Here is a 27,989-nt window from a genome sequence, read left to right as displayed (position 1 = left end):
GGGGAGGAGCGATGTCAGAGTAGGCTACCACTCAATCCAAGAGGGTTCATTCTTACCGTTTTGACTGGAGGACCTGCGTGATTGTCTACCTGCGACCTTGGCAACCGACGAAATGAGCGGTCGAATCGGTGACTTGAGCATTAAGCAGGCGGAAACCTTAGAGCAGGTAATGACCATTACACCGGGGGAATTGCATTTAGATTCTGCTACTCTTGAAAATATTATGGTACAGTGGGTAGGCTGTATTACAGTAGGTAGGCTATATAGTATACCTAGGCTATAGCCTGAACTTTAAAAGAAAGTAGACTGACTTCCATGGACTGGACATCATATTAGAAATAAAAGGATGCATCTATATACTACTTTTTAATAGAGGTATTTGTATTCAATATTCGCAAGTTAAATAGCCTACACCAATATCATTCAGTTAATTATGACATTATGCTATAGTTCACATTTGGCAATTTGGCTCAATCTTTCTTAAGCATACCCTAGGCCTACTTTTATTGTGAATTTTATTGATTTATTCGATTTACTTTGTTAGTTTCGCAAGAGAATCGAGGACATTCTCCCTAACCTTCCCGCGCAACATGATCACTACCTTCTTCGCTGGCTACGAGGTGAGATTACAACTATCATGCACCTGTGTAGCATGCCTCCATCATAATCCCCCAAATGTGAAACTCAGCGGTTTGTGTTGTCAACACATCAAACTCAAACCCATTGTCCTCAGGATGAGTAGCCTACCAAGAATATGGATAACAAGAAATATTTCACATTGATATTGACCCCATAATCTTGGGTCAGCTGTTCAGTTCAATAGTAGGGCCTAATTGAGGCCATTAGACTCAAAATAAATTTGAGATATTTTTACTAAATAGTTTATCGAGAAAAAATATATTAAAACATGTGTCAATGAGATTTAGATGTAGCCATCTGCCATTATTACACCTAAATTGCCATTTATAGTTTTTCTGTCAATGCGAAACCAAAATCGTAATTGACACTTAACAAAATAGGGTTCGCAATGTTTGCCTAACGACAAATGAAAGCATAGCGTATGAGCCGGTTTCATCGTCTGTTCCGTAGGCAATAGCCTACACCAGGGGCGTTGTTGGAGATAAAGCTCTACTGGGGCACGGGTCCCTAGGCTACTCAAATCCCTTTTAGTTTCTTCCAAGCTTGCTGCACACAAAATGTGTGCAACACACCATATAAACTCCCCTTGCTTAACCCACTATACAACAGTTGAGGGTAGTAAGTTTGACATCAGGTTTGCAGGGACATCAATAGATAATGTGACCACAAGCCCATTTTTTTGCATAAATTTGAGTGAAAATACATTGAGCTTCACGTAATATTGTTGTTGTTGTTATGTTTCAGTCCAAATAAAATGATCAGTTAGCCTATTATTTAAAAACATCTTTAGTTTCTGAATGTTTTCTTCACTTCTGACTTGCCGACACCTGGACTTTCTTTGTGAGTGCTGCAGTGGCAAGCACAGAGAAACGCACGGATATGGATTTCTGCAGGCAGACATCAGTTTCTGTTTTCAGTTTGCTTTTACAAGCATTGATTGTGATACTGCATCTAAATTAATGCACGGACTAATAAAGTTAATTGTTAAAACTTTTAGATTTTTTAAATTTTAGATTTACTGGGGCACAGCAGATTTATACTGGGGCACACGCCACAATAAAAAGGGTCTAGCAACGCCCCTGGCCTAAACTCACTTTGGCGTCACAGACGTTTGGAAAAGGTTGCGATCATCAGACAATGCGCTTCTTGTCAAAGAAATGTAAACTGTTCTGTCAACACAATTGTCGTAATAAATTGTTCTCAGACAAGGTATAAAAACTATTGTACCACAATTGCAAACCGTTACTTTTCCATAAAATTGTACCTACTGGGACTTGTAAATATGCATAACTCATTGCATCTTTTAACCTCTAGGAATTGTCCATACCGTATGCCAATGTTGGTAAAATTGGCTAAACAATGTAGGCGTCCGTGCGCCTATCCGTCACAGTCCCATCAAACTTGTGCCAACCCTCTCTTCAGATCTCTTGAAATTGTCAAACTGAAAATGTATGCTTTGTATAAAAGCGTATGCTAAATGAATACAATGTTAAATTTAGAAAACATCACAAATAGGGTGCCCCAATCGGATCTCTAATGAATGGTGTACAGTTTTCCTTTATTTGTGGTGAATGTCCTATCACTACTTGGGGTCAGCATTGTTGTTTTGTAAGGTTTAGTAAGTCAACATCAGCCAATGTATCCTTCTTGATTGACCAATTAGTGATGATTGTTAGGCTTCACCCTGCCCCCCTCCCCTTTGCCCATAGTATCTTGTTTACTTTGCCAGAAGTTAGTTTGGACAATGAAGAAAGAGAAAGGTTAGCTCCCTGTTCTTATCCCTGGTGTGACCTTTAACAAGTATGAAACATTTCCCCAATCATACTGTGTTTTAATGATGTGTTTTCACTTGTTCTACACGATGGGAATACTATACCCTGAGAAGAAGTGTGTGCCAGCCAAGCAGTTGGCCTGTAATCCAAGATAATAGACAATTCAAGGTGTGGATTACAGGCTGGTGGATTAAGGCACAGTAAATACAGAAGCATGTGTACAGGACTATAATCCTGAAAACAAGCAGATTAATAATCCATGAAAGATGTTCCTGAAACATGAATGGCCATAGCTAAGGGGTGCTACATACACATACTTACCTTTGAGTGTGTCTCATGGTTAGTTTGATTTATATTCCAACCTGGAATTATTCCCAACAGTCAATTTTTTATCATTTTAATTACATGGTTATTAAACAAGGAATTAACAAGGAAATAATATTAAGTAGTGTTGAGTCATACAGGGAGTATGTTAGACATACTGAAGGGAACACCACGAACGTGTATGTTGACTCTTCCATGTACTGGGTACTATTTCAAGGAAAGTGCAAATCAATATGGGTCAACATTTAGTTCAATATTTGCACAGGCCCCCAACCTGTGCTAGTCTGAGGCTTTTGCCTATTTTAGAATTCTAAAGTTCATTCGTTTTAAAGGTTTGCGTGCTTACACAAGCCACTCTCCAATAATGAGTCATGATCAAAGGTTTGCTTTGGTTCACCCAAGCAATCTCCTCTCTGTTATTCAAAAATGGAAATGTTTCAAGATAGAAATATCACTGTTGTGGCCACAATGTTTAAATATACATGGCAACCTGTGTGCACATGTTCACAAATGAGTTTTTAAAATTCAGAATAATAACCACACTGGCTTTGCTATCCAACATTTTTGTGTCTCTTTCTGTCTATTTCTTCCTTTATTTTCAGCTCGGAGCTTCAACATCGAAAAAGCTGATGCGATGCTGAGAAAGGTATCTAAGAACCTTTTTCAATGTTAAGTTCAATGTTTATTTCATAGCTAATAAGGTCTTCACATATGCTAGTTTTACAATTTAAGGTTTCCTTTCCAAACAGTTTGTGTTCTGTTGGTACATTTCTCTGTTATCTTTATTATATATTTTTTTCTTCTCATTAACTAAGATTACACCTTAGTTGATCAAGGTCTGTAGTTCCAGATACTCAACAATAAACTCACAGATTTATATAAAAGCAGTTGTTAATGAAAGCAGGATTCATCCTGTTTGACAGCACCCACCCTCTGTACCTACAGTTTTAGATCTTGCCTTCGGGTTCCCGCTTCAAATATCCATCAGTCAAAACCAACAGATACAAACACTCTTTCCTACCCTCAGTCAATTGACTGCTAAACTGCTAAAGGTCTTAACCAACTGCTAAACTGCTAAAGGTCATAACCGCTTGAAAACCCAATCCTAAATACATTTTAATTACATGTAATATTTAATATAAATATAAAGTATTTTTGTTTTCTGTTTTCGTAACACTTTAGATGAGCTCACCAAATTCATAATTTATTAACCAATTTGTTACTTATAAGTTAACAGTTTGTTCACCATTAGTTATTTGTTGTTCATACAAAATGTATCATTAGTAAAGCATTAGTAAAGCTAAACCCTAACCAAAACTTAAACCCTAAACCTAAACCCTAGCCCTAAACCCGAACCCTAACTGTGTGAACAAATGCTTTAATAATGATACATTTTGTATAAACAATAAATAACTAATGGTGAACAAACCGTTAACTAATAGGTAACAAATTGGTTAATAAATTATGAATTTGGTGAGCTCATCTAAAGTGTTACCTCTGTTTTTACTTCTGTTCGATTTTTCTGTTTGAAATTGTGATATTGTGTGTTATTATTGTTTGTATTGTTTGTAACTGCTGCACAACAAATTGCAGACAATTTGGGGACAAAATGGAAATTCTACTCAAAAATACATTTATTTTGCGCATAATGGCTAGCATAGAATTAATGTTAAGGAAACTAAAATTACTGATTGGGGGCTTAGAATAATAATCAGTTTTTTGTCCCTTGAGTTTTTTGTTTAGGGATTATAAAACGACTCCTGCAAAGAGAATGTCTATTCAACGATGCATCAGAATAAACTCAGTCTAACTTTATTGGATGTGTCTGTCCAGGATTGTGTGTGTGTGTTGAAAGAAGATTCAATAAAATAACCCGTAAAATAATCCACCTTCGGTGGCTTTGCAAATGTCTTTCTGAAGAACGAAGGTCAGCTAGCTCTGGGTATGGATGAAACCATTATGACAAAAATAAGTTGATACCTCATGTCGCAGTTACTCTGATATCAATATCTTCTTCATGGTCACCACCTGACACAAACGACAGGGCGTAATATTTATCACGAACGGTAAACTCCAACTGGAGGGATAAACATGTCAGTCCATAGAAAACAGGTTCGACAAAGTGTCAAGCACATGAATACAAAACAAAGTATTCAGATGACTAGGATTGACTATGAAGTGTATTAAAATATGAAAATAAGCATTCTTGAACATTTGTGAACCTTCCACATTCATCCACAGTTTCTCTCTCAGACTACTCTCTCTTTGCTTATTAGCACGTGGAATTCAGGAGACTCATGAAAGCAGACACCATCATCTCTGACTGGAAGTCTCCTGAGGTAATGTCACAATGATTCTGACAGAGGGCACTATGAATCCGTAACCAATGGTTACCACTGGCTTAAAGTTTGCCACACAATCTCAGCAGTGGCTTTGTTCTTACTTTCATTTTATGGTTTGATATCGATGATACAGCTGTCACTGTATCTACGACACTGTATCTACGAGATTTTGTGTTTACCTCCACACCCACACACGCAAACATGCGCGCATACTGACATATTTCAACAGACAGCTGACACTTAAGTTCTGATGAGATACAACACCAAAAATATGCCGGGTCTTCCACCAGATAAGTGAGAGTTAGATACCCTGTAATGGCCAAACCAGCCCTGCCTTAACTGAAAATGATAATTACCAGTGGGTACAATGTTCATTGCGGCTCTGCTCCCAGGTGATAGAGAAGTACCTGCCTGGGGGGATGTGTGGCTATGACCGCGAGGGTAGTCCCATCTGGTACGACATCATTGGTCCGCTGGACCCCAAAGGCCTCATGATGTCGGCCACCAAGCAGGACTTCATGAAGACCAAGATCAGGCACACGGAAATGCTACGCAAGGAGTGCGAGAAACAGTCTGAGAAGGTACGGAATAACCATCTTCTTTGTCTTTCCAGGATTACTGTTGAAACACTTGTCAACTGCCAGTTTAGGTCTTTTCCACACTATATGTTTTCTCTCTGTGCCTCTCTTTCCTCCTCTCCCATCTCTCTCTCAGCTGGGCACAAATATCGAGACCATAACTCTGATCTATGACTGTGAGGGGTTGGGCCTAAAGCACCTGTGGAAACCTGCCCTGGAGGCCTATGGAGAGGTACTGTATGTTCACCTCCTAGGAGAGGTACTGTATGTTCACCTCCTAGGCTCCCTCTTGAATATCAGCTCCAATGTCGGTTGAGCTTTCCCAGACGAAAAACCACATGTCATTTTCTCTTTTGACACTGTCTCTTTCTCTACTGCAGACGCTCACCATGTTTGAGGATAACTACCCAGAAGGCCTCAAGAAGGTGTTTCTCATCAAGAGTGAGTTAACTATTTTCACAAGTCGGTGTGTGTGTGTGCATAAGGATGTGTGTATGTGTCAAGTTATATATGTGTCTCTCTCCCTTTCCCGGCAGCTCCTAAACTCTTCCCCATGGCTTACAACCTCGTCAAACATTTCCTGTGTGAAGAGACCCGGCGAAAGATTGTTGTGCTGGGAGGTAAGGACATTGTTCATACAGGATCACACTGTTTCTGTGTATGAAGACAATAAGATAAGGATGTGTTCTGCACTCTCCCACTGTCCTAAGCCAACTGGCAAGAGGTGTTACGTAAACACATTGACCCTGAGCAGCTGCCTGTGGTGTATGGGGGGTCTCTGACAGACCCGGATGGTGACCCACGTTGTCAGACCATGGTGAGGACGAGAGGAGCATGTGACACATGATTCATATTGGATTACAGCGGACATTTCAAGAAACTAATAGCTAGTGTTTGTGTGTGTGTGTGTTGGAGGCATGCATGCGTGTGCATCTGTGGAGAAAGATGGACAGGGAGGGTGGACTGGAAGGAAGGAATTCCACTATCACAGAATGCAGCTGAAGTTGCACAAATAAGCTTGTCTGTCTGTGTGTGTAGATCAATTATGGTGGAACAGTACCCAAGACCTATTATGTTCAGGACTCTGTGAAGGTTCAGTATGACAACAGTGTGACCATCAGTCGAGGCTCTGTCTTTACACTGGAGTGTGACATCACCACCCCTAGCAGCCTTCTGAGGTACTTAACTTCTAACCTTTTGGTGTGTTCTTTTGGCACTATAACCAAGCCTGACGCATCCTGCTACTTTCTAGGACTAGGTTTCCGTTGAGAAATTACAGGATTGGGTTACAAACTATTCTGGGAAGGTTGGAATGCTCTCCTTTATCCTCCTCCCGTTTTTCCCCTGTAGGTGGCAGTTTGCAAGTGACGGGGCCGATATCGGGTTTGGTGTTTTTAGGCGCACTCAGGAGGGGGGGACTCAGAAGCTGGAGGACATGCTCCAGGTGCTGCCCAGCGAGCGCTACAATGCCCACATGGTCCCAGAAGACAGTTCGCTCACCTGTGATGAGCCAGGAGTATGTAAGTACATCATAGACTGTTTAAAAGATGCGCGTCTCCGCCTCCTCCCACTGTACAACGATGAAAACAAAATATCCCTGATACGGGTGCTGCCATCTTGTGCTGGTGATGTCATTTGGAGCCAGAGTCTGTGCAGTAGTGATTGAACCGCGGTATCGAGATATACTCGCCCGACCCAATTGCAAGCACACACTAACCCCTTTTCATATTGTCAAATAACTAATTAAAAACAAACTGATTAAAAAAAATTGCACTTGAACAGATATCAGCGTGACAAGACTTACCTAAAATGACAGAAACCATCTTTGGGAAAAAAATATTTGATGTGCACTTTGATTTCTTTGTTTGTCTCATGTCCCATCCGTAAACATAGAAGGGGCGGGACTTATTACCTATACTGCAGCCAATTACCAGAGGGCAATCGAGATGTTTTGGCTTCACTTTTGGGGAGCTGTCATGCCGTCCATTCTTTTTACAGTCAATGAAGTACACACACACAAGTACACCATTGATAGCTGGTAGCCTATGTAGTCCTTGAACAGTCCATCTGTGAGTTCTACTCTCATTACCACTCTGCTTTTGTTGCGCTGTGCAGATGTTCTGCGTTTCGATAATACGTACAGCATTCTGCAGTCAAAGAGGATCAGCTACAACATGGAGGTTCTCCTCCCGGACGGACAGACTCAGAGCCCCAGGAGCTGAGGAGATGGACAGCTGCAGTGATGCACACACAGACTTGCACAAACACTAACACACACATAGGCAGAGACATACCTAGCTACACTTGCACTTTGCAGGGTTACAGTGGATTGAGTAATTAATTACCCAGTTTGAACTTGATCACTATTCTATAATTGTTTCTAACCTCATCTGACCAAGACATGTTCATCGTAACTTGGACTTGGTCCCCCAGGCAGTGCTGATATGGCTGCCCGCTGCTCCTGGCTGCCCTTGGAGGAAGAGCAGCTTGGATGGGACAAATGCAGAGAACAAATTCCTTAGGTGGACACTCCTACATGCGTGTGAGTGTGTGTGCTTGGTGTTGCCACTCCCTTCACACATGTGTGTCTGTCCTTTTGTGAGATTCATATATGTACGTTTCTTCTCGATCTACCGTTTTGTTCACAGTTCTTTTCTACTCAAATATGATTTTATTTTGTGCATTTTAAGATGAAAGATCGAAGGATATCTCAATTCCTCTTCAAATTCATTCAAGGTTTGAATTAGATCAAATTTGATTCCTGCACAGAAGTCTGATTAAACCTATTGTAAAGGTGGTGTAAACAATTAGTAGTTGTTATTAGCTCCAATTGTATTGACCCAACGTGGCAGTTATTTGAGCTTAATAGAACAAATTTGTTATTTGTACAACTTTAAATAATGTTTTAAATGCTGATGAAATGAAGGAACAATAATAGATTAGCAAAAATAGAAAAAAAAAGTATTTGGTTTGTATTTTCAAACATGAATAAAAGGCATCATAATAGCAGCCAATGAATCTCAGGACAAATCTAAATTGTGACCTTATATTCAATTTTAAGATATTTTCACTGTAGATGGGCATGTGTATAATCAGTGGCGGTTCAATACTAATTTACTGGGGGGGGGGGGGCAAGTGTTTAATCAGAGGGGCAGATTAAAAAACAGAAACAAATGATATTAAATACTTTAATTTTGCTTTACATTAAAATCATACAAAATGCTCTGGCTCTCCCTCTTCCAGCCCTTCAACTCTCTTAATACCTACATACCTTTTTTAACTTTTGTATTTACTGGGGCAATAAAGGCTGCAATGTCCCTTCCTCGGTTCATGATGACTACTAGGAGAAGAAAAACGTGTCAAAAAAATTCTTTTACAGGGGCACTGGCCCCTGTAGGCCCCCGTGTAGAAACACCCCTGTGTATAATTGAATTACACCATTAATTACATATAGGCCACTGATTGTTATACCATGTGTATTCTCAAAATAAAAATATTTATCTTTAAGTGTTTCATTTTCTATTTTGTAGTAACGTGTTAATTGTATTGGCCTATTCCGTTATACGTTTCTCTCAATGACCCAGACATAAAGGAACTATCTAATAATAGACGTAGTAACCTCATTGAATCAATGTACGTCATTATTGAACCATTCTCAGATTAACCACTGGGTGGTAGTGTAAATTCAGAGAACGGTGGGATGTGACCGTGGGAATGTTGCAGCCTCATTGGTTGTAGGATAGATGACTGCAGGCTCTATTACATAATTGTAGGTCACAGCTGAAAGACCAGACACGTTCTGCAGTGAAAACAAAATCTATAAAGGAATATAACGTAGACTATAATGTATTTTTTTGTTGATTAATCGTTAGTTCTTGCTGGCTAAAATCTCAGTAGGTTAAAAACCTCGTCACATTGAATGACAGGGTCAGGGCTTGCATTAGGCTTGACAGTTGCGTAATAAACTCTGACCTGCACTGACTTCCATGGTAGACTAATAATCGACCCCTTTCCAAACCTGGATCCCATGCAATTTCCTTCAACTCTACTAGCCTATATGATAGCTAAATGTAACCTCACATTCTAAGTTTGCTATTGGGTGCTTCGCTACTAAGAATGGAATGCTGACCAAACACATTTTGCCATACACAGAGCGCATTCTGCATGGTCCAAGTTTCTCCTCTGCGTTCCTCCGCTTAGTCTAGGATAACGTCGAGGTAGAGAGATGCGGGATGGTGCAGAGATAAGGAGTCACTCTATCCCCTTTACATAACAGCTGGGTCTTTAAACTTCAATTGGATGGGAAACCGCTGGCCACCGCAGGATTCAGTATGCCGCATTGCTCTCGGCAGTCACAGCAAAATGTGATGGTGCATATTCATTAGCTGTAGCGTGTACCTCATGATGATTAAGCAAACATTCATGGCAACCGATGAATTTTGAATGAAAAAATAAGGCTTTATGAATAAGCCATGCAATCATGAGTGTCGTGTTATTGTGATGCGTAAATTGTTATAGACGAAAATGACAGGGTTAAATTATTTTGCCGGTTGGCTTGGACATAGTCTTGCTTAAAATACCATGAAAAATATTTATGTGTACTCGCGTGTTTCTGTACCTGTCGCGCCCGTTAGGCGCTGAAAACAGATAGGCGGAGCCATGAGGCATGAGTAAGTGACGTCTATTCTCAGGTCGCCGAAGAGTGAAACAAACATGGCGACAGAATGGAGCGGGCAGCAGGGATATGTTCTAACTTTAATAGTTTTTCTGTGGGGCGCTGTCGGAGGACGGACCGAGACAGCTACATCGGGTGTCAGCAACAGCGGAAGCCAAGTGCTTGGTATGCGGCTAGAGAGAAGCGACAAACCCGCCTCGACAACCGATGACGGTGTCATACAGGTAACTGAGGAGAGCACCATTCTACTCCGGTTTTACGGGGTGCAGCTCCACTCAGGTACTTGGACGCAGATCCGCTTTACGGAACGAGGTGATGGCGAGGACGAGGATAGCGTTGATGACAATATTGACACACCGAACAGGACTTGTGTAGATTTTACCAAAGACTTCAGTATCGGGACTTACATGAACGTCAGTAGCAGAGGAACGACCGGTGTTCTTAGCATAAACATTAAGCCGCTTCGGAAGAGCGAACCGCAAAAGGAATATGGGTTGTGCGTCAGGAGTGCCAACGGCGGCAGGTGGGCACTTCTTGGAGAGAACGATGGTAAACTCTTGGTGGTCGAGGAAAAGAAATCCCTTCTCCCCTTGTGGCTGCAGGTCATCGTTATCTGCTGCTTGTTGGTGCTCTCCGGTATGTTCAGCGGGCTGAACCTAGGGCTGATGGCTTTGGATCCTATGGAACTCCGCATCGTCCAGAGCTGTGGCACTGAGAAAGAAAAAAAATACGCACGTAAAATCGAGCCTATTCGCAGCAAGGGAAACTATCTGCTTTGCTCGCTACTTCTCGGCAACGTTCTTGTCAACACGACCCTCACTATCCTCCTCGATGATCTTATAGGCTCAGGGTTGGGGGCAGTGGTAGCTTCCACTGTTGGTATTGTGATATTCGGTGAGATCGTTCCCCAGGCCCTGTGCTCTCGCCATGGACTGGCAGTGGGGGCCAACACTATAATGGTAACAAAATTCTTCATGCTCCTGACTTTCCCACTGTCTTTCCCTGTCAGTAAACTGTTGGATGTTTTACTGGGTCAGGAGATAGGCACTGTGTACAACAGAGAGAAGCTGGTTGAGATGTTAAAAGTCACCGAACCATACAACGACTTGGTGAAAGAGGAGATGAACATGATTCAAGGAGCTCTCGAGCTCCGGAACAAAACTGTGGAGGACGTGATGACACCCTTGTCCAACTGCTTCATGATCCAAGCAGATGCCGTGTTGGACTTCAACACCATGTCAGAGATCATGGAGAGCGGATACACCAGAATCCCTGTGTTTGACGATGAGCGTTCCAACATCGTCGACATCCTGTATGTGAAGGACCTTGCCTTTGTGGACCCGGATGATTGTTCCACCCTGAAGACCATCACCAAGTTCTACAACCATCCAGTGCACTTTGTGTTTCATGACACAAAGCTTGACGCTATGCTGGAGGAGTTTAAGAAAGGTGTGTGTTTCTTCCGTAGGTGTGTGTGCGTGTGGTGTGTGTGTTTCATCTGTCTGTCTGCAGACGTGTTTGGGACTGTTGATTGATTTAGGCCTGACAAGTAGGCAGTGTGTTTTTCTCCCAACGTTTTGTGTGGAATCCTGTCGATTCAGCTATTGCACAAACACATGCATGTTCCTATGTGCATCTAGGTGGACACGCTCTTTGGCTTCGTATTGATAGCTTTATCGATGAGTGGAATTTCGAAAGCCTAGTTGCCAAAACACAGCAGAGGAAAAATGTGACACACATTATGTTTCACACAGACCAGACTAGATTTTCTTATCTTCCCCCTCTGTTGTTTTCTCCTTAACCGTGAACTGGTCTGGAGAGCAGCACTGAAAATCTGTAGCCCTAGAGGGCCTCAGTGTTGATGCTTTAGCTCAGGCCTTAACATGATTTGCCACTATCGTAGCAGCCAATCCAAAAAAAGAGCTTTTCATGACATGGCAACGTTGTCAGACCAGAGGTCTGTCACTCATCATGACTGTCTTATAGCACCTGTCATTCTCAGAATTGTGTTCACATGCCGTGAGATGAGGTTAGACCAACTCCCAACATGATGTTGAAAAGCCGTCACCACAGAACCAGAACGTGGTGACAACAGCCGTTTGTAGACAGCAGTGTGGTCGTTGTCATACTTTTAGTGAGTCGTACGGTAGGGTACAATTGGAATTGAAAAACAAACTCCAACTCTAGACTTTGAGGGATACATGGTGTCTACCACTGTGCAAATGATTGTTGTAGCCCACCATTTGAATTTGACCTTCTCTCATCACTAGCATGGCCTTAAGTCAAAGCCCTGGTTAACATGGCATAAAATGTCTTCTAAGACCCATTAAAGATGGCTGCGCCGTCTTAAGGTCGGCACCCCGCCATGGTAATCGCTGTGTGACCTTATACCTGCTGACCTGCCAGTGTCATTCTCTGCGCTTTGATTGGCTGGAGTTTGACACCAGCGTGTTCAACTCTTGTGGTGTCAGGCTATGGAATGTAAGGTCATTGGTTGGGTGCGTGTCTCTGTGAGCCGATTGTCGCTGTTAACTGACATCACACCATGCTGGTGTGTGCGCAGCACAAGAGCAGCTCTCGTGAGCGTCTCCGAGAGGCTGGAGGAGAGCAGAAGAAGGGAAGAATATGCCAGAAGAGTGGATTACCCTCATTTTGTCTCCCTCCTCCCCATCCCCCCCCTTTCTCGCTATCCCTCTCCTAACCCCACCCCCATCTCACATTATCTTACCCTGGCAGTTCACTCAACTTGTTTCTTCTAAGCTTTAAGTCCAGTCTGGTCTATATTAAGGCATCAGGCTCAGTCTGTCCTCACCGACCAAATTTCACTGACTGCTCTGACGGATCAAACAGCAGTGGGAGATTTGACAGCTCTGATGGCAGGAGAACAGAGGGGTGCAGAAAATGGAATGCCACAGACTCTGTGCACACCCGCTAATGCTAATGTCACCTTCAGTACAGTACCTCACTTGCTTTCAACTCAGCTGCCCAGTGTTGATAAGATTAAGATGAGATCCTGTCCCTGACCTTCTTGTAGCCAAGGATCATTCTGATTAGAGGTGTGGTGTTTCTGCAGGGAGCAAATGAATGATAGTAACTCTCTTGCTCGCTCTCTATCTCTCGCTCTCTGTATCTCTCTATCTTTATCTCTTTTTTTCCCTCCCCCTCCCCCCCTCAGGCAAGTCTCACCTGGCCATCGTTCAGAAGGTGAACAACGAGGGGGAGGGAGATCCCTTCTACGAGGTGCTGGGATTGGTCACCTTAGAAGACGTCATAGAGGAGATCATCAAATCAGAGATCCTGGATGAGTCTGACCTTTACAGTGAGTCTGCATCAACGACTGGAAAATACGTAAAGATATACAAGCATACATTTGTGCGCTGTACTGAGCATGCAAATTGCAGGCCTGGTGGGAACAGGTGGTCTAACAGGTGGTCTAACAAGTGGTCTTCATCACTCTGAAGGACAAATTCTCGTAACTGTCATTTTCAATGATTGACTTAAGTCATTAGAGTGATTGGCAGTTAGTTTTCTTAATAGTAAATAAAAGCCAGCCATTTCCTTAGCCTTCCCCCGATCTTCTGTTCACCTTCCACTTCTCAGGAGCTCGGAAGTTAGGTGGCTGAGCGGTTAGGGAATCGGGCTAGTAATCTGAAGGTTGCCAGTTCGATTCCCGGCCGTGCCAAATGACGTTGTGTCCTTGGGCAAGGCACTTCACCCTACTTGCCTCGGGGGAATGGCCCTGTATTTATTGTAAGTCGCTCTGGATAAGAGCGTCTACTAAATGTAACTGTAATGTAAATGTAACCTCTCCTCACCCCTTTTATTTTCCAGCTGACAACAGAAACAGGAAAAAAGTGGACCCCAACAAGAATAAGCGGGATTTCTCCGCCTTTAAACAGGAGGGTGAGAGCAAGGTGAAGATTAGCCCTCAGCTGATGCTTGCGGCTCACCGCTTCCTGGCCACAGGTAGGTCTGTAGAGCAGAGGGTGAAAGTCCTACCTACGCTGTCCTCATGGCTGTCTCTCTCATTACCCTCTCATAGCTAGCCAGGCTGGGACTTGAGCCTAAGCGAACAGGGAGAGATGACCAAAACACTCGCAACACAGTTTTGTAAACATGGCGATTGATGTGGTTTCGGACACCCTTGTTAGTATGCTGTGGATTCAAGGTGCTTTGTGGGATTCTAACCAATCTTCTATCCTCCCTCTTCTCCCCCCATCCTCATGGGCTTCACCTGTCCACCCATTTTCTTCTCTCCCTCGTTGGCGACCTTCTCTTCCTGTCTTTCCTGTCCCCGCTCCTCCCCCTCCATCAGAGGTGTGCCTGTTCAGCCCCATGCAGATCTCCGAGAAGGTCCTGCTTAGGATTCTCCGGCACCCAGACGTCATCCAGGAGATCAAGTTCAACGACAGCGACAAGCGCTCGCCACAACACTACGTCTACCAGAGGGGCAAACCCGTAGACTACTTTATACTAATCCTACAGGTACATACTCGCCTCACTTTTTGTCCATGTGTGCTCGAGCAGCTAATTTCATGAGCAGTCTGAACCATTCAATTCCATCGCAGGCTACTGTTATTGTATACACACCGGACTGGTAATTGTGAATTAGGGTGTGATGTGATGGGTCAATGATTTCTGTGGTGTGGTTTGGATTCCAAGCTAAGCAATCACACTGCATTCACAAACCACACACAAGTCATTGGACATACCCAAAATCTCACAGAGACATTTGGATTGTATCGATACTGTAATTTGAGAAATCTCTCTGTGTGTGTGCGTCTGTCTGTGCCTATGGAAGTTTGATTGTGGGATTTTAGGGTATTATTTAGGGTAGGGTATAAATGATTGTTTAACGATTAGCTAGAGAACCAGGCAGTGTGCAAGATTGTAATTTTGCATTCATCTCAGAATCATTTTGTGTTCATCTCAGAATCCAAGGACGTGCAGTACTGCGTTTCAACCTTGTTTGTAAAAGCACTTTGAGATCCCTAAAATACAATTTGCCGCCAGTTTCGCGATGGAACCCTTTCCATGTTGAGCTTGGCTGAGCTCCACTAAGCGCTGGAGACACTGATCTTGCAAGTTGAAAGGATATAGCGAGTCACTAACTGGCATACGACAGAAACAATCTTATTTATGTCATTGCGATACAGAAAATACAATAATTTTTACTGCACTGCTGTAACAAAAACGGCCTCTAAGATGGATCCAAGCGCAGAGGAGTTGTTAAATCCCAGGGCATTCGAGGTACAAGCAGATATCTGTAATTACGCAGACAGGGCAATATAGATCATCCAGAATCATAGTTAAAAGTACAGCTAACAGGGCTGAGTAGGTAAACCAAAAACGTAGTTGGGAAGAGCAGGCAAAAGGTCAAAACACGGACGAACTAGACTAATATACAAACGCTTAGACTGAACTGCGGAAGGAACAAGACTTTGCAACAAAACTAACACGTGTATAAATAGCCAACTAAAAGGGTAGACAAGCAACAGGTGAAACCAATGATCAATTAGAACTCCGGAGAGGCAGAGCTTAGCCTCCTGGCAGGCTGCCTCGTGAGCCTGGTGGAACAAGTGCATAGCACAAAGGAATCAAATTTGATTGCTAACTGTAAACCTAGCAAACATTCCATGGGCAGAACTGTACATAGAGCGGGGGGTGGTTAATTAGGCTTACAATTATGACAACTGGCTCAACCATTGTGTTATGTAATGAACTAAATGTCTAGATGTTTGTTGGGGTAATTTAGCAGAGAACCAATAGAATACTATTTGATCCCCATGAGCAATTGATAATGTAGGAAACAGCAGCCAATTGCAGGCTACATCATTTGCATGAACGTACCAGACCATTGGCAATTAGTTCAAAATAATGAGAATTTGCTTTTATGATGTGCATAAGTGACTAGATGATTTGGAGGTTGAACAAGTAATGTTATGTAACTAATTTAAATGGTGATCTGAGAAATGTAGGTACCAAATTCACCGAGAACTGTCATCACCAGCTACATCACAGGCACTGCACTATATCTGTAATTCCAGAACGGGCACGGGGCCGTATCAATAATTCTAGGAATCTGTGTGTCTCTCACCAACTTCTTAATCACCAACTACATTACAGGCACAACTCTTTTTAATGCAAAGGTTAACAACAGAGTCTGTGTTAGTTTGTGACAATATAATTGTTGCTCTCTCTCTGTCTCTGTCTCTGTCTCTGTCTCTCTCTCTGTCTCTCTGTCTCTCTCTCTCTCTCTGTCTCTCTGTCTCTCTCTCTCGTGGTCTGTCTCTCTCGTGGTCAGCTCAGCACTGGGGAGCCAGTGTGGGGGACATCTAAGTGAATGTGTCTTTCACTAGTACATTCCTCTTCCATAAGAGAAATTAGGGAGGTGACGGAAAGAGAGATTGTCGATTGCCAGCGGAGGGTAAGGATTGGGTGGCAAAAAAGACAAGAAAGAGAGGAGAGCGTCAAAAGGAAATTTGAGAAGAGGAGGGGATGGATAGGATAGGATGGTGTGAGGAGAAACATGAGGAGAGTAGAGGAGGACGAAAAGTGGTGTGAGTGAGGGAAGGGGGTGGGGTTCAAATAAGCAGAAGAGGAGAGAAGATGGCAAAAGTAACTGAGAAACGGTCATTTCTTTGTGTACGTTCATGGTCCTTGAGCTGTAGCATCCAACTGCAAGTCCCTCCCCCTGCACCAGCATGAGAAGGAAGGAAGGGGGGGGGAGCAGTGGGGAGCACAGAGATTTGAGGGCTCACACTGACGCAGAGAGAGGGAGAGAGAGGGAGAGAGAGGGAGAGAGAGGGAGAGGGAGAGAGAGGGAGAGGGAGAGAGAGGGAGAGAGAAAGAACGTAAGTGAGAGAAAGAGAGTGGCTAGCTCAGTAAGTAAGTACACGCAGTGTCACATCGTTGTTTGTTCCCCTGTTCACACATTCTGTTCAGAGGAACTATTTGCTGATTAATCTCTTTGTGTCACCAAAGATACGGGCACGCACACACACTCGCATGTATGTAGTAGAGGATGCACACTCTCCAGCACTCTCTGCAAGTACATTGGTCTGCTTTTCAGCTCCCCTTGTTACGGTCGGCCCAAGGTCACCCCTCCCCCTCAAATACACATACACGCTCGCGCGCGCACACACACTGTGAACATCCTCCCTCTCTGCGGGCTGATTTGGAGGGGGGATTACCCATATCTCCCTGGGGCAGAGATCATGGCAATGAGTCCTAGCTAAACAGCTCAGTATTGCCCATCATTCCTTTCACCACATCCTTGTTTGAGACTGGTCCTGAATGCCAACAATTTATTTAAATTTAAGTTATTTTATTTTGTATTAAACGGTTTAAATGGATCAATCATATGAAAGTAGCTGGGGTGCTCCCAATGGTTGTCACTGATCCATGGACTAATCCACAGATCAAGTGGACCAAAGTATTTTCAAGGCCCAGGTTGTGTGTGTGTGTGGAACGGAGTAAGACTGGTGTTGACTCCTGAGGTGCAGTTTGGGTGACAACATGCAACATGAGCTTAGCTTCTAAAGTTCTGCCATTCAGAAAGGTGTGTGTGTGTGTGTGTGTTTAGTATAGGATGTGTTGTTGCACCTGCATGTGTGTGTCTCACAACTCATCGGGTTGAGACTGAACGGGAACACTTTGACACAGGATGCTGAGTGTGTGTGTGTGTGACAGCGTGCGAGAGAGGGAGAGAGACAGGAACGTCAGCAGACACACCTGTCACTATCATGCATTATTCATGAGACGGCCAGGTGTCTCAGTTACCTAACCACTGGGCAACCCCTTTGGTCTAGTTTCTGATTTAAATCCAGAAAAACATAGTGACTACTTTGGCACAAACAAAATAAAAAAACGTATTAGATTGCATGTAAATACAGAACATGTATTTACAATTCCTAACACATTTCACCTTGTCTACTAAAATACCACCCAGTTTCTACTGAAGCGTGATACCTGAAAGTCATGGTGGTCATGTGGTCTGTGGTTGTGTTTTCCAGGGACGAGTGGAGGTGGAGGCGGGCAATGAAAATATGATGTTCGAGACGGGTCCATTCTCTTTCTATGGAGTAATGGCTCTTACCACTCAGTCCCTGGGTAAGCTGACGCATTCACTCACTCCCTCACACACACACACATACAGGCTCACATGCATTTATCGAAATACAAACACACACAGTCAACTGTCTACACAGGAAACGATCATGTTCAAACACAGATATGAAACCCTCTCAAACGGCCTCTCAACTTCCCATTCTACAGTGTCGTGGTATTTCCTTAGGCGTTAAAGGTGACATGACATGCTGTTTTTGGATGCTTTTATATAGGCCTTAGTTGTCCCCTAATACTGTATCTGAAGTCTCTTTCCCGAAATTCAGCCATGGTGCAGAATTATAGCCACTACAAGTAGTCCCACAATCAGCTTTCCTCAGAACGCGCTGTTTCTGTGTCTGTAGCTTTAAATGTGTGGTGGAATTTTCTATGATTGAATGTCTGAAGTCAGAAGAATTTGTCTTTATCTGTTTATTCTTGACTCAAATCAAGGAGGAGCAATTCCAAAACAGTATCATAAATGATGTCTGGAGTAGAAGGGCTCTCTAAAGGTGTCATGATCTGAACACTCTTTTATACAGTAATTCCAGACAGTTACATCATTAGTTCAATAGTTCATGTCTATCAAAAGAGGAATTCTTCAATAACAGAAAGTTAAAAAGGGAAATAGGTTGCAGAACTGGATACAGATGCTCAATATAAAAAAAAACAGAGCTTAAGACGACAGAAGCAGAACTTGTCAGCAGAAAACCCCTGGAGTATGGACAAAACGACCAGGGTCAAACAGTCAAATTGTTAGACGTTTGTCAGCAAACGGAAACTTAAGCAATACTGTCTTAGGCTAAAAGGTTATGCCATTTTACAGAAGCAAAACCTCAGCAATAATTGTTCTAGGCCAAAGAATATTATAGACATCTTAAAGAATAGTAATTTTCTATTACAAATGCTAATGAGGAGGAGAGGGGCGGCAACATGCGCTAATGTTTACAGGATGTATTGCAATGGCTCGTTGCCCCCGTTGCTGTAAAATGCCTCGAATTTAGCCATTCTCATCTGATCACCCTGGTTTGCAGAGGTGCACACTCAGTCATTTCAATGTGGAGAAAGGCGGATATCGCGAGCCATAACACCAACAGCAGAACGGTTATCCAAAAATCAAAGAAGTGTACAACACTGGCGTTACAGCGTTTGTATTCACACACACACTTGATGCCATTTATCTTTACGTTAGCAACAGTAACTCAGCTGTTAGCTGCAGAGCTAATGTTACAGCCACATTCTAAGGGTAGCAAGATAGGTAACCATATACAGTAAAGCAACAAAATGATATAGCGTTAGTTAACTTACTTGTCCAAGGTTTGTAGCTTGACCAAGGAGATTTAGTAATGATCCAGAATTTAATTTCAGCAAGGCCAGCTTTGAGTTGGCTCAAGTTGAGGAAATGTTTGGCGCAGACATACAACACTTTGGGAAGTTGTGTCGGCGCATTTCCAGCGAAAATACAATTAAGATACGGGTTGTGCAAAGGCTCGGATGAAGGAACAAAAAAAAAAAGATGTCTGCTTGCATTTGTATATCCAAGCACTGAGCAACTGTTATGCTTCGTTTGTTTGCTCGCCATGATGTCTCTCCAGGAAAAACCGATATCGCACTCGCCCTTGCACGGTGGTAGCTCAGTTTCTCATGGGCGGGCTAGATGATCTGGTCGGGCAAAGCAGAGAGAGGGGAGGTAACCTTCCCCCTATCTACGTCACTAGGGGGAGATTTTCAAACAGCGCAATTGAGCCTTCATTTTGTCAAAGACGGAGAAGAACACGCAGGGCTTGGTTTACACTTATCGAAAAGTCTAGCCACTGGGGGACCGAAGGCAGGCTAGGGGAACTCATATTAATGTTAAATAACCTCATAAAATGAAGTTTTCATGTCATGTCACCTTTTAAAGTTTGTCAAACAGCCAGAAATGACCATGGCAGAGGACAGTCTAGTCGTGCCAGTCCCATGCTGGCATACATGAGCATGTTAGCATACATGAGCATCCTAGAGACGGGCTCTGGTGTCTCATAACGTGTGTGACTCACGCACCCTGTAACCGTAGTGTTCCAGGGACATTTAGACAGGAAAGCCATGCACAGCAAACCAACAACATTATAGGATAGCTAAAAGGTGTGTATGTGCTTGTGCACTCTGAGAACAGGCGTCCCACCAGGGCCGTATCACATCAGTAAGTGTTGGGCACACGCATGTCGCTCTTTCAAGCAGCATTAAGTAACATGTCAGGTTAGCGCCAGATCCAGAATTGTGCACGCTAGCGACACTTGGAGGTCAGACGCCAGTATTGCATCGGACCTATACATTTCCATGGTTTCCAGTGTTATTGATGCTATAAGCTGATTTAAGGTATTAGACTCATTAAAAAAAGCAGTGCTCTCTGTCATTTATAGAAGCTCTAGATGCAATAGTTTAGTCAAAGTTGTGAAATTACTGGAACTGTCTTTTGTTTACAATTTAGAAACTCGGTCTCCCCCCTTTCTGTCTGTCTCTCTTTTTCTCTCTTTTTCTCTCTTTTTCTCTCTTTCTTTCTTTCTCTCTCTCTCTCTTTCTCTCTCTCTCTCTCTCTCTCTCTCTCTCTCTCTCTCTCGTGGTCTGTCTCTCTCTCCTGGTCTGTCTCTCTTCCTTGCACTCCTTGTCCCATTTCCTAAAGTGTTCTCTGTGCTTTGCATAGGCAATGTACTTTATCTATGTATGTGTGCATGCGCTATGATGTGTACAGCTTTTATGTGTGAAACCGTAAGTCAAACATGAGAACCCTTTTCTTTGAACAGCCGTCCTTCACCAATAGGCAGATATGTTGACTGGATAGCTCTAGAGAAACCCCTCTGTATAGGAATAATAGGAATTTTCTCCAATGGGGTTTCTGAAAAGAACTTATAAGTTCTGGGAGAGGAGCAGGATTGTGCTGCCCCCATATTGAATTAACTTGTAAACGAGAGCATCTCTCTCTCCCCACCCCTCCTATCCCCACCCCCCTCAGCCGTCACCCCCCCTCTCTCCCCATCAGTGGCGTCACCCCCTCCGCGACGCCTTTCTCTTAAGAGGTTTTCTCTGTTCAGTCGCTTCCCAGGTAATGACTCGCATGGCGGGACAGGGGGGGGTGGGGGGAGATGGATCAGGCTACTTCTAAGCCAATAAACCCTGTTATCGTTCCTCACTCATCCTTTGAAGAGCCCTGCTCCAGCAAGTACCAGCAGGTAGTCTAGGATGAGGACATGACGGTTACCAAGTCTTTGCATCTTGCACTTTTCAGAAGGGTAATAAAATATCTACAACAATCTTTGTTTTCTTTTCTGATATTTTCCTGCTTTTAGTTCTGTTCTTGTGATTTAATTCCTCCTGGAAAGCGAGCAAAGGCTTGGTAATCTGGCCGGTTTCTGACAAGCACTCCTCTCCTGCACAGAACAGTAGCACAGCCCAGGACATTAGACTGATGGTCCAGATGCCACAACACATGATAATGGGCCACTGTCAGCTCAGCTAGCCTTAGAGACACAGGCAGGCGGTAATGCGGAAGAAGAGACTTGCTGGATAGGGCTCTGGGTGCAGTGTTCCACAGCTCCCTTTGTCATCATCTATACTCCCCCCCCCCCCCCCCAAAAAAAACAAACCCTGAACCTGTCACTACATATAGTCACTTTCTCTAACCACTGATCCACAGTCTGATATTGATATTATTGCTAATCTGATCCTACAGCTGTGGTTACGAGCAATGTTTACCTCACCTGTCCTTACTTAACCTGCACTACCACTGCCATAACATGAGGCTCTGTCCCCAAGCCACTCCTTGGCCCAGGGCCGAGTGCACTTGTGAAGATCTGATGCTGTTTCTCCAGAGAAAGAGGTGACAAGGTGTTGACCTCGCATTGGAAAGGAGTTATCTACCTTATTGCTGTTAACCATCCAGTCACTCAGATCTTCACAAAGGTATAGGGCCTAGTTGGGACAAAGCTGGACTGTTGACTAGACTGTTCACCGCTCACTCAATCACTGAACTCTCGTAAAGTCACATTCTCAACACTGTGATGATGATTGTGTTTTGCCCCACACTTTGCCCCCACAGTACTCAGCCAATCAGTGCTTTGGTCTGTGGGTTCAGATACTCTATTTTGTAATTTCAAGTGCTCTATCCTTTACTGCATGTATTAGAAAAATGTTAATGACACTCGCACATATCAGCTAATTATTCATCTTCTTTTAAGTCATCCAGTTATCACTTGTCATACATCTATAGTGTGTCTTCATGTGCTCTTTATCGTTATACATTAAGTGATAACTGCTTCCGTTTGTGTCGCGTGTGTTGGTGTGACTGTGTGTGCATGTTTAGATTTTGTGAGGGTGTGCACCCAATGTGTGTGTGTGTGTTCCGTGACCTGGTGTCTGTCATTTAGACTAATATCACTTCTCTCAACCCTTACTGAATTTGTCTTCTCACTTGTCTTTTGTCCAACACAACTGTACTGTGCAAATCTCATTTTTTCCTGTTGCTTATTGTTCTGTGTTTTACTGTGTGGGTGTGTGTTTGTGTGTTTACATTAGGGTTGCAAAGGGATGGAATCTTCTTGGCAACCATGAAAGCACCATGGATTATTATAGTAGCACAGAACCATAACAGAATCATCATTTTCAGAGTATGAGTGAATATTAGATGTAAAAGACTCTGACAAATTCTATTGATATTGCAACATCTTGTACAGGATAAGCATAAGTATTTTTCCATAGCTGTGATTTCAGTCTACCTTAGAGATAGAATGTAATAAATATCTCATATATTTATAAAAAAAAAAAAAACAGTTCAGCATAAATTCCCCAAAATATTTGGCAATACATTCCGGAATTTTGCAACCCTATATACATACAATTAGTGTGTGCGTGTCTGTTGTCTTTTCACACTTTCTTTCCATCTATCTTAGAGTTCCGTTCTCCGTCACATGGGGGTGGTCTGAACCGCTCTGCATCTCTTAGTTGCACCGAGCGCCCTCCGGAAGGCGGGTCTGTGACAGGTAGCAACACGCAGCTTCCAGGCACTCCTTTCCAGTACACTCCGGACTTCTGCGTGCGTGCTCTCACAGACCTTCAGTTTGTCAAGGTGACACTCCTCAACATTCCTGGTTTTCGAAAGCCTTGCTGCCTCTCTTCTCTCTATTTGATCCCTCTCCATCACTCTCACTCGTTTGAATTTGGTCTATTACTCTCTGCCTTTTAAATTCACTCTCTCTTCTTCCTTCAGATCACACGTTCTCAGTACCAGAATGGTCTCCTGGCCTCCAGGCTGGACAGCACTCCCCAGTCTCCAGAGGGCAGCCACACACGTCTCGACACCACCGGCTCCCTGCCTCCCATCACCCCCCCAGTCGCCCGCACCCCCCTACCCCTGGCCATCCCACCCCTAAAACGCCTCCCGTCGCTCTCTCAGCCAACGCCACCAACTGGTCGTACCCAGCCATCCCAAACCAACACCCCCTCCTCAGGCACCAGATCAACCCAGTCTCTGCCCCAACCAACCCCTCCTCCTTGTAACCGCACCCCCTTACCCCAAACGTCCCCCTCCTCCCTGGGCACAGGCGCAGGTGCGGGCACGACTCTCCCCTGCTCTCTCCCACCAAAACCACAGCCCTCCCCACCGTTTGCTCGTCCAGAGAACGGCCCGGGAGAGACGGCCTCTCTGCTCAGCGAGCAGAAGAACTGCGTGGGAGGCACCCGCAGGCCAAGTCACCCACATACACACAGTCACACGCACTCTCATGCCCACTCTCACCCGCACGTGCACACAATCAGTCATGCACACACAGAGAGTACCATTTGATAGCCTCTGGGAGTTTGTTGAAAAAAATCAATTTCGCGCACACGGCAGACACACTCAAACACACCCTAGTTCTCCTGTGCTTGTTGATGCTTGTCGTTGCCCGGTGTCTCTACAACTTAACGTGAGGTATTCTACGGAAGAGACTTCCTGTATTCTCCTCTCTTCATGGTATTTTCCCTTTCTCCTAACTTAATATGGCTTACTCTCTACTCAAAGGGCAAGAGAATTAAGACAATAATGCTAATTTTGACCAAACATTTTACTGTGTTTTGAGGGAGAGAGTTTGTGAGTTGATCAATGCTGTAAGACTGAGATAATGTCTATCAGGAAGAGTGAGGAAGGTGGTGGAGGAGGTTTATCATGTATTTACACAACCACAGTCTGCATGATTAGAGTCTGTGATTATTCCCAGAAATTCCTTGCTCTAGGCAGATGGTGGATGAAAATAGCACTTTGCTATTTATTGTTTCGGTGCACTGTAAAACACCACTCCATCCTCTCACTCTTTCTGTAGTTATATATCTCACAAAGACACTCACACATCTTCATCACCCTCACTCCTGTTGTGTATGACCTGTGTAAAGGCAACACCCAAAAAATTACCGGCCTGACACAAGCAAACAGTTAGTTGGAGGATGTTTGATTTGTGTCTTTGTGCTCATGTTCATTTGTTTTCCAAAGATTGCGCAAAAAAAGAAAGAAATATAGATACACACACATTGTGTATAAATATACATATATATTTATTACAGATATACAGTGAACCGAGTCACAGGGGTCGTCTTCCTTCCTCATACAATTCAGGGCAGCACAACCTTGAAATGTGTCAAAGTTGTAAATGGGATATTCCCAATGTGGATCAGACCAAATTCGCCCAGGTTCATAAATACTTTTCCTGACACAGGCATTTGTGAGGTGAACACTAAAGGGCTTGCAAGTTAAAACACGTAGCTGTGTTTGTGCTGTACTTGGAGGGGCCTAGGCTCAGACTAAAGGGGAGTTGCAGTACAAAAGCAAGGGATCATTCCCTCACACTTCTCCCAGTCAGAAAAAATATTATGACTTATTGAAATAGTGGAGAGCAATATATTTATTTTGCATACAATTAATTTCTACCTGTTTGAGATTTATTTGATGTACTGTTTTATATTTTCTCTTATGTTCATTTTTTCCTTTCAAGATTTTTTATTTTGGACATTTCTTGGTTCTTGAGAACATCAGTGTCCTGTGATAAGCTGCATTCTTCTGATGACACCGACTGTACAAAGACTGACCCACTTTCACTACACAAGTACAAACACACTGTGAAGTAGAGCTCAGTAGAATACTGTCTCCTTTTCCGCCACATCTTTCTTTCTGTCACACCAGGAGAAGTTATTTTATTGCTTTTACTATTTAGTTTTACTTTGTGAGCGGCTGCGTTGGTGTGATATCAATCTAGTGATATTACAACTGAGTTAAGAATTCCACATGTGATGTCACATTTCTTTGGATGTCCAATATATATATATATATATATATATATATATATATATATATATTCATCCTGACATCACAAGAGTAGAATGTGTAGTTCGGTGGCACAAAAAAACATTCCTCCTAATTTAATAATGCTGTGTACTTTAAAAAGCATTCCAACCAGGGATACGTACTGTACATGACTCTTCAGATATAATGTGAAATATATTTTATTGTGTGTGTGTGTGTAATTATACTGTACCCTGACACGCCATGGAGTAGATGTGGAGTGTCCTCCAGAATGAGATTGACTTGAAGGAAATGTGTGACCTGGGTTCTTTTAATACAAGGATACCATGAAGTGTGATTTAACACCATTAAGACAACTGTGGGTTCTCACTGAAGGGGAGCTCAGACATGGACTGCTGCTAGCATGTTCTTTACTTATCCCCTATGTATGCAATGACTGAAGTAATTTAAACAATTGTGATTATTATTTTAATGTTGTTAGCAAGTGTTTTATTGACTGAAAACAAAAACCTGTTTGTATAAGCTACCACTGCGTTGAAAACACAAACCAGTGAGTGTGAGATATGCACAAAGTGCAGGTGAACATTGAATACTGTATATGATATTGATTCCAAAGCATTTCTCTTCCACAGGAAAACTGTTAATTCTGAATGAGAGCATAATCTCTATTTTAGCACCATAGAATTTAGATTTTGTAAAAACAGACGATGTCCCTTCGTCCACAGTTTTGAGAGGTTCTGTCTGATTTTGTGATGTAAATTCTATAGTCCACACAGCCTTACACACAAAGTAATCCTAGACCTGCCTGCTGGTTCATATAGGTCACATGTAGCAAACAGTCATATGTTGGTTTTCGATTTAGCCACTGGTTGGCTTTGTATGTTTTAGACTGTGTACTGAAACAATGTGAAAGCGTTGTTCAAACCTGAAATGTTGTATTTATTGAGTGATATTCTATTTATTCTATTATTCTATCATAATCTAGGAAGGCACCTTGACGTGTTATCACATGAAATGGTCTTCCATTTATGAGAAACGCATCTTTCTGTGGAAGACTCTGTTGTTTCGATTTCCTAAAACCTGCCTGTATTATGTTACTGTAAATATTCTGTATATGAAGAATTGGGCATTGATGTGATTTGTGTCATGGGGTGAGAAAGAGGATGAATATTGATCTTATGCGTAATGTAGCCTTTGTTAGAAAAAACTATCAAGATCTTTTCTTTCAATAGTTGTAAGACATTGCATAGCAATAAAGCATTGCTCGGATTTGACCTCAAAGTACATTTCTCTCCCTCTTCATGTTTTAAAGCTTATACTGTAGCATTTTGTAGGGGTCGGATCATGTATTGTTACCTAGATAATCAAAGCCATGGAACGGTTTGCTCTTTTCCATTTCTGCAAAATGTCCTGGGAAACCAAGATGTGCCCCTCCTGTACGTAGAATGGCATACTGGCACCTCAGCAGCTTGTAACTGCAGTGTACCGCTTGCTCGCTCCCTCCTTCCCCCAACCCTTCCCTTTCGTAAACCTATCCTTTTTTAACCTCCCACCTACTGCCCCCCCCCCTCCCCAACACACACACACACACATTCTTCTTGTCTCCGGCCTTGCTCCTCTCCAACACTCCTTTTTCTACCTTCCCTCCCTTTGCCTTTCCGGACCCTTCTCTTTTTCACTCCCCTTATATCTACCCTCCTCTCCTGCAGTTTCAAAATATTGAAATTCCTCTACTATTAGCTTGTTGACCCAGTCTTTTAAGCTGTTTTTAATATTTGGGAGACCTCTGGCCATGGGCTCTTAGCAGGGGCGCTGGGCCGAGACTCCTGTTGTTTTTTTTCTTTTTCAGAACCTTGCTCCAGTGTGATGATTATACCTGGAGGAGAGTGCTTGGGGCCTGGACAGGGTTTCCCCACTGTTTGATTCACTAGCAGTGTGATTTTGGTGGGGAACTTAATAGGGTCTAGGATGTTAGCTATCTGGGAGCCAGATTCATAAGTAGTTGATCTCCGCTTTTCAATTGCCATCAAATAATACATTTTTATTGAACTTGCATTAGGACTAGTTCTATATGTTCTTTCCATTGACTAAGCCCAATATTCCACTATAAAAAGTCTGATTCTGAGTATAGCTTTACATACAGACAAGGGTATTAGCTGCCTGATTCTAGAATCTTTATTTAGATTGGTCAGCTGCAGCTGGATACAAAGGTTACCGTTTTTATTACACATTAATTGAGTACTCAAT

General features: G+C 43.0%; 2 protein-coding genes across 5 annotated transcripts; both read left to right on the top strand.

Moving 5' to 3' along the window:
- Positions 1–25: 25 nt before the first annotated feature.
- Positions 26–9,162, top strand: sec14l7 (SEC14-like lipid binding 7). Of its 3 annotated transcripts, XM_084693442.1 has the most exons (12): positions 26–166; positions 545–620; positions 3,338–3,381; positions 5,012–5,074; positions 5,470–5,658; positions 5,792–5,887; positions 6,036–6,096; positions 6,192–6,275; positions 6,366–6,472; positions 6,694–6,833; positions 7,006–7,175; positions 7,771–9,162. In XM_084693442.1, the coding sequence occupies exons 1-12, from the start codon at positions 113–115 to the stop codon at positions 7,875–7,877; spliced, it is 1,191 nt and encodes a 396-aa protein (XP_084549568.1). In that variant the 5' UTR covers positions 26–112; the 3' UTR covers positions 7,878–9,162. The 3 variants fall into 3 exon arrangements, with proteins under 3 accessions (XP_084549568.1, XP_084549569.1, XP_084549570.1); XM_084693444.1 differs by lacking the exon at positions 545–620 and having other exon boundaries at positions 31–166; XM_084693443.1 differs by lacking the exons at positions 545–620; positions 3,338–3,381 and having other exon boundaries at positions 27–166.
- Positions 9,163–10,335: 1,173 nt separating this feature from the next.
- cnnm4a (cyclin and CBS domain divalent metal cation transport mediator 4a) lies at positions 10,336–27,026 on the top strand. 2 transcript variants are annotated; one of them, XM_084693423.1, is made up of 8 exons: positions 10,336–11,779; positions 13,506–13,649; positions 14,162–14,296; positions 14,646–14,815; positions 18,346–18,442; positions 21,429–21,518; positions 23,362–23,537; positions 23,679–27,026. In XM_084693423.1, exons 1-8 carry the CDS (start codon positions 10,369–10,371, stop codon positions 24,252–24,254), a joined length of 2,799 nt encoding a protein of 932 aa, XP_084549549.1. In that variant the 5' UTR covers positions 10,336–10,368; the 3' UTR covers positions 24,255–27,026. The 2 variants fall into 2 exon arrangements, with proteins under 2 accessions (XP_084549549.1, XP_084549548.1); XM_084693422.1 differs by lacking the exon at positions 21,429–21,518.
- Positions 27,027–27,989: the final 963 nt, after the last annotated feature.

Source organism: Hypomesus nipponensis, chromosome 27 (genome assembly GCF_054491055.1).
Source record: "Hypomesus nipponensis isolate SF chromosome 27, ASM5449105v1, whole genome shotgun sequence".
NCBI lineage: Eukaryota > Metazoa > Chordata > Actinopteri > Osmeriformes > Osmeridae > Hypomesus > Hypomesus nipponensis.
Note: the sequence above shows the minus strand (reverse complement) of the source record. Positions and strands in the feature narration are given on the sequence as shown.

Coding starts and splice junctions, on each gene's coding strand:
- sec14l7 (XM_084693442.1), top strand. CDS start 113: ATGAGCGGTCGAATCGGTGACTTGAGCATTAAGCAGGCGGAAACCTTA. Junction 5,659..5,791: donor GCGAGAAACAGTCTGAGAAG/GTACGGAATAAC, acceptor TCTCTCTCTCAG/CTGGGCACAAATATCGAGAC. Junction 6,473..6,693: donor ACCCACGTTGTCAGACCATG/GTGAGGACGAGA, acceptor CTGTGTGTGTAG/ATCAATTATGGTGGAACAGT.
- cnnm4a (XM_084693423.1), top strand. CDS start 10,369: ATGGCGACAGAATGGAGCGGGCAGCAGGGATATGTTCTAACTTTAATA. Junction 14,297..14,645: donor TCACCGCTTCCTGGCCACAG/GTAGGTCTGTAG, acceptor CCCCTCCATCAG/AGGTGTGCCTGTTCAGCCCC. Junction 23,538..23,678: donor CAGACCTTCAGTTTGTCAAG/GTGACACTCCTC, acceptor TTCTTCCTTCAG/ATCACACGTTCTCAGTACCA.